Source organism: Thunnus albacares, chromosome 7, assembly GCF_914725855.1.
Source record: "Thunnus albacares chromosome 7, fThuAlb1.1, whole genome shotgun sequence".
NCBI classification, from domain to species: Eukaryota; Metazoa; Chordata; class Actinopteri; order Scombriformes; family Scombridae; genus Thunnus; species Thunnus albacares.
The window spans coordinates 5,246,972-5,255,617 of NC_058112.1; the positions used below are offsets into that span (position 1 = coordinate 5,246,972).

At 42.0% G+C, this 8,646-nt stretch overlaps 1 protein-coding gene across 4 annotated transcripts; it reads left to right on the top strand.

The window, feature by feature from the left end:
- Positions 1-223: 223 nt before the first annotated feature.
- Positions 224-8,374, top strand: det1 (DET1 partner of COP1 E3 ubiquitin ligase). 4 transcript variants are annotated; one of them, XM_044357609.1, is made up of 10 exons: positions 229-398; positions 479-527; positions 1,258-1,607; positions 1,798-2,064; positions 2,164-2,376; positions 2,595-2,818; positions 4,938-5,067; positions 5,619-5,809; positions 6,750-6,941; positions 7,507-8,374. In XM_044357609.1, the coding sequence occupies exons 3-10, from the start codon at positions 1,359-1,361 to the stop codon at positions 7,694-7,696; spliced, it is 1,656 nt and encodes a 551-aa protein (XP_044213544.1). In that variant the 5' UTR covers positions 229-398; positions 479-527; positions 1,258-1,358; the 3' UTR covers positions 7,697-8,374. The 4 variants fall into 4 exon arrangements, with proteins under 4 accessions (XP_044213541.1, XP_044213542.1, XP_044213544.1 ...); XM_044357606.1 differs by having other exon boundaries at positions 224-527; XM_044357607.1 differs by lacking the exon at positions 479-527 and having other exon boundaries at positions 224-398.
- The last annotated feature ends 272 nt before the right edge of the window (positions 8,375-8,646 follow it).

An 8,646-nucleotide genomic window follows, 5' to 3' on the forward strand; every position in this document is an offset into this window, starting at 1 on the left:
TACGTTCATTCCTTGTGTATATTTCTGAAGATTATTTTGTTGTTATTCTGTATCAGTACATTGAGAGCCACTAAACCGAATCAAATTGCAATTGTATGTGTAAACATACTTGGCCAATAAAAATGATTCTGAATACTTGATGCAGCTGTTACAGGGTGCAGTTCCACTTTTTTCCTGAGGAGGATGTGGTGGCGCTGTTCAAAACGACAGCTCCTGAGTTCCACTTCAGAAAAACGCTGCTGTCTTCTTCTGCGTTTCCTCCACGGCTCACTCAAAACAAACACAGCGGTTGTTTGACACATAAACACTCCATAGAGTCGGAGATTTGGAGAAATGTGATAGATTTGCGTTATATTTGCACTTGGCGGAAGAAATGAAGCTGGACATGACCGACTGAGGTCAGTGGCTGCCAATTTAACGTTGCTGTAAGTTGTCGAGCTTCACTGCTGTTGCTAACACAACGAGCTGAACTTGGCAGGTCCAGAAAGCTTCCTGAAAGCGGGATAATTGGCTTTTTAAAGTAACAAGTGAGTGAATAACAGCGTACTGTGTCAAACCTTAACTCAAATTAATGTATTGTAATGAAACACGATGATCTGTAGCTGCTTTCGTTGTCGAGTTGTCTTACATTAGCCTGTGAAAGCCGTTGCTGTCTGCTGTGGTTTTCTTAATATGATAACACAAAGATATAACATGATGATAACTCCATCTGTATAATGTCTCATATAAGAGGTGTACTAGTGTGGTTTAATGAGCTGATTAACCTATTAATATGAGTTACAGTGTAAATGTGCAAACATAATAACACGTTAGTTAGCTGAGACCAGATTTTTGTCTGTAAATTAGTGTGACCAGCAGACAGGAAACTGTTTTTATTGTGCAATGTATTACAAAATAAATCAAACACTTAAATCTATCATGAGCTGTGTCCTTAATAAAGTCTGAATTATAATTGAATTGAATTTCACCAGTTCACTCTCCTTTTTTGTCTTCAGTCGAGCTTGATGTTTTTGTCTCTACCTTCAGTTTATAAATTGTATGATGATATAACATTGAAAAGCAAGCAGCTCTTCATGTTTGTGAAGCTGCAAACATCTGATCAGCATGGATTTCATGTATTGTCTCTCAGTGTTAGAGCCTGACTATATGTGGATTTGGATCCACCTTCAGGTCAACATGCAGCATGTGATAGAGATTTTAGAGCATTCATCTGTTCTCCTTTCATACCTCCATTCATACTTTCCCCTGAACCCACAGGTACGAGGAACGTGCTTGTGATGTAATCATTTCACCACACTGGCCGTCTGCACGAGCTACCTACTGAGGGAGGGGTTTGAGACCATTCTCTGATCACAGCGATGGACGAGGACACCCCAACCCTGAAACCTAGACGGATCCAGAATCAAAACGTGGTCCATCGTCTTGAGAGGCGTAGGATCTGCTCGGGTCGACCGGGAGCTCACTGGTACCGAGTGCGCTGTTTCCACAAGAACCTGTTCCCTAACTTTACTGTAGTCAACGTTGAGAAGCCCCCCTGCTTTCTTAGGAAGTTCTCACCTGACGGACGCTGCTTCATCGCTTTCTCCTCTGACCAGACGTCTCTGGAGGTAAGAGGACAGAAAATGAATTGTTAACGTTGCCTTTTTTTTTCCCTCCTTAAGGAAAATATCTGGTAAGGACTAGATCAGGAAAACTCTTAAACACTCTCCTGACTGTCAAGTGCAGCTGGAACACAATCTGCTAACTTCCCAATTTACCAGAGTGAAAAAGATGAAGGAAACACTTGTTCTCTTCCAGATATATGAATACCAAGGCTGCCAGGCGGCTCAGGACCTGCTGAGAGGCCAAGAGGGAGAGACCCTCCTAACAGCCAACGACCAACGTTCCCTCAACATCCGAGGTCGCCTGTTTGAGCGCTTCTTCTCCTTGCTCCACGTCACTAATGTGGCCTCAAACGGAGAACACCTCAACCGGGAGTGCAGCCTGTTCACAGATGACTGCCGCTATGTCATCGTCGGGTCGGCCGTGTACGTCCCAGAGGAGCCGCCGCCGTACTTCTTTGAGGTAACAACTAACCAGAAATTTAAAAAGTAACTCAAAAAAAAAGAAAACTACAAATTCACTTCATAGATTTGTTTCCATTCGTATTTCATCTCCCACCAGGTGTATCGCAACAACGAATCCGTGACTCCGAACCCTCGGTCTCCTTTAGAAGACTATTCCCTCCACATCATCGACCTCCACACCGGCAGGCTGTGTGACACCAGGTCCTTTAAGTGCGACAAGATCATCTTGTCCCACAACCAGGGCCTCTACCTCTACAGAAACATCCTGGCTGTGCTGTCGGTCCAGCAGCAGACCATACACGTCTTTCAGGTGAGCAGATTTGCCATTTTAAATGGATTTAGTGGTTGAAAACAACTGCTGATTTAGGTCTGGTTCGAATTTTAAAATACTTGAAAGCATCACCCAGTAGAGTAGATTTCTACCTTTTTACGATTCAGTTTGGATCTACTTTTCAAGACGCTGGTGTGAGAGGTAAACTGAGAGGAAAAATCTTTTAGGATCTAATTTTCTTCCCCTCCCCTTCCCAGGTGACTCCAGAGGGAACGTTTTTGGACGTAAGGACTATCGGGCGGTTCTGTTATGAGGATGACCTCCTGACTCTTTCGGCCGTTTACACAGAGGCTCAGGCAGAGAGCCAGCCAGGCTTCCCGCGTCTTTACACTGACAAAACCATCAACTCCCTCAAGCACAGGCTGCTGGTCTACCTCTGGAGGAGGGCTGAGCAGGACGGCAGCGCCACAGCCAAGAGGAGGTATGTAACCTTTCTCTCTTCTTTTCAGTTGTGTTTTTTTTTTTTTAAGTTTGCATGTGGGTGCAGCAGAGGCCAATTCAATTCAATTCAGTTTTATTTATATATATAACGCCAAATCACAACAGAAGTTATCTCAGGGCACTTTTCACATGGAGCATGTCTAGACTGTATTCTTGATCAGGACTGTATTATTGACATTTCACTAGTATTTTGTATCTGACAGGCCTGTTAAACTCATCTCTGAGCTGGACAGGATTGTGTGTCTGATGAAGAGAGCAGAGGGGTGTTCCATCAACGCAGCTAATGAAAGCTGTGCTTACCTGAAAAAGACCAGCTTGAATTAATGTCGAGTCTCACTTAAGGCTCAAGCAGTTCCACTAACACAGTTCAGCCACGTCTAGTCATTATTAAGTCTAACCAGGCTTTGTGCACGTGTACAGAGTACATCAGCAGCCCAGAACAGTTGATCATCCATGGTTTGGCTTTATTTAATTTTCAATTTGTCTTCACAGCTTGAACAAAACAAGTGAATGAATAAAAAAAATAACTTCAAAACAACGTTGGCACACTTTTATTTCTTATGTTAAGATTTGAAATGAACTGAAGTAGGTATTTTTGTAAAGGTCCCTCACAGTTCGTCCATCTTGTGTTTCCGAACACGAAAAGTGATGCGAGTACGAAAAGACGCTCGACTGATCCGTCTTTTGGGAGTCTGTTTCCACCCGTCGGACATTCTTTGACCCAGCTAAATAAAGTTTGACAGGTGGCCTGCTACGGAGCAGGCTAGTTCTGCGGTATAAGATACCATGGTTACTGAGCAGGGATCATACTGTATAAGCCACAGTAATGGATTGGAACTCTCACTTGAATTAGTGAGACTTATCAAAATAAGCCAGGATTTTCCTCTATCCAGCATGATGGAAAACTCCTCAGAAAGAAAGAAATTTAAAACAAATAAAGTAAATTAAGTTCACTAATATTTACTTTTATTTACGTTTATGAAGTTTAAAGTAGTTTAACTGTTCTGTCAGTCATGGATACCTTGATTTAAAGTACTTCAGGGCTGCAAATAATGATTATTTTCATTATTGATGAATCTGTTGATTATTTTCTTGATTAGTCAATCAATCGTTTAGACTATGAAAATGTTAAAAAATAGTGAAAAAATGGCATTCACAGTTTCTCAGAGGCCATGATGACGTCTTCATTGTTTTGTCTATAATGTTAAGATTTTCAATTAACTGTCTTATATGAAAAGGAAAAACAGCAAATCTTCACTTTTGAGAAGTCGGAACCATCGAATATTTGAAATGTTGTCATGAAAACTTACTGAAATGATGCATTGATTATCAAAATAACTGCTGATTAATTCTCTGACAACAGACTAGTGGTTGCAGCTCTAAAGTGGGGAGTTATTTACAGGACTGAATAAAATCATAACACTTCAAATAAAAATAGTAAAAATGTAATATTATCACTGTAAGTCTGACCATTGATAGATGTTATAATTAAAGAATTATCAATACGAATTATTATTATGAATTGATGTTATAAATTGAATGTAGTGCAATGTTATGTTTTAACTGTATGATCTGTAAATTAGTGATACACGGTTTTATTGTGTAATTTAGGGCTGCAACCAATGACTTCATTCACAGAGTTTGTTTGGTTTTTTTTTGTCTTTTTGCCCGAGGTGACATCTTCATATTAGCTTGTTTTGTCCGATCAATAATCCAAAATCCCAAAAAGTTTCAGTTATGATAACGTAAACCAGGAAAAATCAGCAAATCTTCATAACAACGACTAAAAACAGTGAATATTTGGAGGGGTTTCTTAATAAATGACTTGAATGATAATTGATTGACAAAATAGTTGTCAGATAATATTGTTTTGACTGAGTAATTGATTTATTTGCTGCACTAGCCTAATTATGAGTCAATCTGAGGAAAATATTTCCAGTTTAGCAGACAGGCTTATGAGCAGATAAACTGTCCACCACCAAACCTGGCTCCTCAGCATTTCTAGTAGCACTTCCATAATGTACAACTGTTAGATAATCACCTATTGATCGGTTTAGTTCAGTTATTGGTTTTCATTCTTTCTGTCCTGATGTTGTCAGATTCTTCCAGTTTTTTGATCAGCTGAGGAGGCTGAGGATGTGGAAGATGCAACTGTTGGATGAACATCACCTCTTCATTAAATACACCAGTGAAGACGTGGTCACACTCAGAGTCACGGACCCCTCACAGGTACCACACACACACACACACACACACACACACACACACACACACACACACACGCAGATCCTGGTCTGAATTCCTCCTTCTGTTCTCTTTGTTGCTTTTTCCTGCCTCTCTCGTGTCTTTTGTTGTTTATGTTGTATAAAAAGGATTCCTTCTTCAGGTCTCCAAGGACACCGTCTCTCCCGCAGATTCTGTTCAGTCCTGCGACTCATTCATGACAACAGCAAATAGATCTAATTAATGTTAATTTTATTTTTTTCAAATCTCAGCTCTCTGAATGTGTCGCCCATCAGCTTTCATCTCCCCGATGAAGAATATATAAATACTATCATATTCATCTTATATCATTTTATAACATACACGGAGGCCAAAGCTAATATTGTATTGAAAAATCTAGTTATAGCAGAATGAATGTCTCAGTATTCCTGACTGGCCTTAGTTTTTCATTATTGAAGAACGTGGTGGATTGCAACATACTTGAGGGGAAAAAAAAAAAACATGCCTACAAGAAAAAAATACAGCAAAATATCAAAACCTCTCTCTGTCTTTGGCAGCCGTCGTTCTTCGTGGTATACAACATGGTGTCCACAGAGGTGCTGGCTGTCTTTGAGAACACCTCCGACCAGCTGCTGGAGCTGTTCGAGGATTTCTGCGACCTGTTCAGAAACGCTACGCTACACAGCCAGGCCGTCCAGTTCCCCTGCTCCGCCTCATCCAACAACTACGCACGGCAGGTCCAGAGAAGGTACCGAGACATCCTGTGTAAAAGCAGAAAATTATTGTATTGAAATACCAAATATTTTGGTGTCAAAATGAGATGTATTTCAGTTTGAGCATAAACTGTGCTGACAAACTGTTGTATCAGGGGTTCGTTTCTGAATGAAAACAGAAACTGCACATGATGGTGTGCAGCCAAATGTCAGGGAGTATTTGAAGACAGCGGTTACGAAAGGGAGCAGATCAGCAGTGATCGCCTGGAGGAGGAGGAGGAGGAGGAGGAGGAGGAGGAGGAGGAGGAGGAAGGAGTTTTAGGACTTAATCTGGATCTAGAAGAGAGACATTAAGACAGCCAGCATGGCTAGAGGAGCCGTGATTGAATTTGGCGGTTTGGCTCCACGGTGTAGGTGACAAAATCCTCGGTGGAAGGCAAAGAGGGAGGAGCGGACAGAGGGGGGGGTCGGGGGAGGGAGGAGGAGATAAAGGATGGTTTGAGCGAGGAAAAGAGCTTAGAATTGGATTTTAGAGTGGTGAAAATTGATTTTGGGAAGAAAAAGAAGAGAAATTGAAAGCTGGTGAGCACATTCAACAAACCAGATTTGTACCACTTACAAATGGCCGGCATAAAGCCCCGTTCACAGGGTTTCAGGGAGAAACAGTCTATAAGAGGGGAGGCAGAAAAACACACAACAAGGTGAGAGGACATACTAAAAATATGTACAGAGAGTTTTTAAGGATCGAAGAGAAAGGAGAGAATATAGGAACTGAAAGTGAGACCAGCAAAACACTTCAGTGTTGGTATGTGTGTGTGTGTGTGTGTGTGTGTGTGTGTGTGTGGGGACTATCATTTAGCCTGGCAGGTTTGACTTGTGAATCTTTACATCAGGGCCACACTGTCACCCGAGAATAAAGACTCCTTTTGCTATTCAATGTCACTGTGCTGATATCCCTGTATGTCTGCACCTCAGATTCAAGGACACCATAGTGAACGCTAAATTCGGCGGCCATACGGAGGCGGTGCGTCGGCTGCTGGGTCAGCTGCCCATCAGTGCCCAGTCCTACAGCAGCAGCCCATACCTCGACCTCTCCCTCTTCAGCTACGACGACAAGTGGGTGTCTGTTATGGAGAGGCCCAAGACCTGCGGAGACCATCCCATCAGGTACGGACTTTAGAACCACACTATCAGTAAAAGTGACAAATGAATAATGTTAGTGCTAACACAAAGTATCTAAGAATACATCCTTAACAAAAGATTCACTTTCCATTACTTGCTGCAAAGGTAAGTAAAAGTCTTACCTCAGTGTCCTCTTTCTACCTTTTCTGGAGCTTTGGTCATGTGATAACAGGTTGAAATTATTTGTTGATTAATCAGTCAAATGACTGAAAAGAAATCTGCAACACTTTTGATAATAGGGTTAGGGTTAGGGCGTTAGGGTTATGGTTAGGGTTATGGTTATCATCAATATCAAAACACGTGGCACAGCTCTTCTCCAGTACCTCATACTTTATTCTCCAAGCCTTTTCAGCTGTTTTGCAATCCTCAGGTTGATGTCTGAGGCTGTGTCTGATTGATGATTTAGTTAAGGGGTGGATGTGTTAATCAACCACAGATTGACTTTAGATTGACTCCAGTCAGACTCTAATGTGGAATAGAAACCTTGATCCCTATCACAGAGCAGCCAGAGTTTAACGCAACAACACTGTCCGTCTCTCTCGTCCGCCAGGTTTTACGCACGTGACTCGGGCCTACTGAAGTTTAAGATCCAGGCGGGCCTGCTGGGACGGCCGGTGAACCACGCCGTGCGTCGCCTAGTCGCCTTCACCTTCCACCCTTTCGAACCCTTTGCCATCTCTGTCCAGCGCACCAACGCAGAGTATGTGGTCAACTTCCACATGAGGCACGTGTGTGCGTGAGGAGCTCGTGTGTGTGTGTGTGCGAAGACGGCAAAAAAACTAAACTCAGAGAGCCTGCGGACTCACAGTCGGAAGAAAGATGCAGGATGGTTGAGATTCTGTCAGCACCGGTCACGTACAAAAAACATGTTTGTCGTTTTTGTCGCCCTCCCTCCTCTCCAGAGAAATCAGCAGTCCTCTCGCTGCATTCTCCTCCCAATGGAAACCACTGTTCCTCTCCTCTTTCCCCCTCCATCAAACAGTGGTCACTCTACTCAGCAAGAAGGCGACAATTCTGCCTTTTACTTTTGTCTGCAGCGCTTTGCCTCCTCTCTCCCCCTTCCTCCATGGAACAAAGAGCGACCTGTAGGGAGGAGAGGCTAGAATAAGTGTAAATGGAGATGTAGAGAGAATGATTGATGTGCGGTGGAGGTGGGAGCAGTAGGTAGCCGGACTTCTTAGAAGGAACCAAAGGTGTTTTCTTTTTCCTACTGTGCACTGAAAGCTGCACATTTATATCAGAATTGTTTATTTAGTTGGTCCATGACCAGCTCTCCAACAAACTTTCTTTTTCTGACATGGATGGAGAAAAAGGTAATTTTATATTCTATTGTTTTTACTTTTTTTTTTTTTTTTTTTTTTTTTTTTAAATATAATTGTTTTTATATATTTTCTGCCAATAAAATTGTCTACATTTTGCTCTCTGTATTCATTTTTGCTGAGTTTACAGCAAGTAGAGGAATCTGGTTGAAAATCAGCTTTTTTTTTCCCATCATGCCTACTGCCTGTTTATTCCTTAACTAGCAGTGCAGACTGGAGCACACCTGGTAGTAGTTTTCAAAAACGTCTCATGGCATATCTTAATGAAATGGTGATTCATAATGAACCCGGCACAAGTTTTATATCTCAGACAAGACACAGTGTCGGTGTCAGGTTTAATTTGAATACTGCTCCCTGCAGTCTGTTCTCCT

Bases quoted from the DNA above. Each gene is read 5' to 3' on its own strand.
- det1 (XM_044357606.1), top strand. From the start codon at position 1,359: ATGGACGAGGACACCCCAACCCTGAAACCTAGACGGATCCAGAATCAA. The intron at 2,819-4,937 runs GTATGTAACCTT...TGATGTTGTCAG, and splicing joins AGCGCCACAGCCAAGAGGAG to ATTCTTCCAGTTTTTTGATC. The intron at 6,942-7,506 runs GTACGGACTTTA...CTCGTCCGCCAG, and splicing joins TGCGGAGACCATCCCATCAG to GTTTTACGCACGTGACTCGG.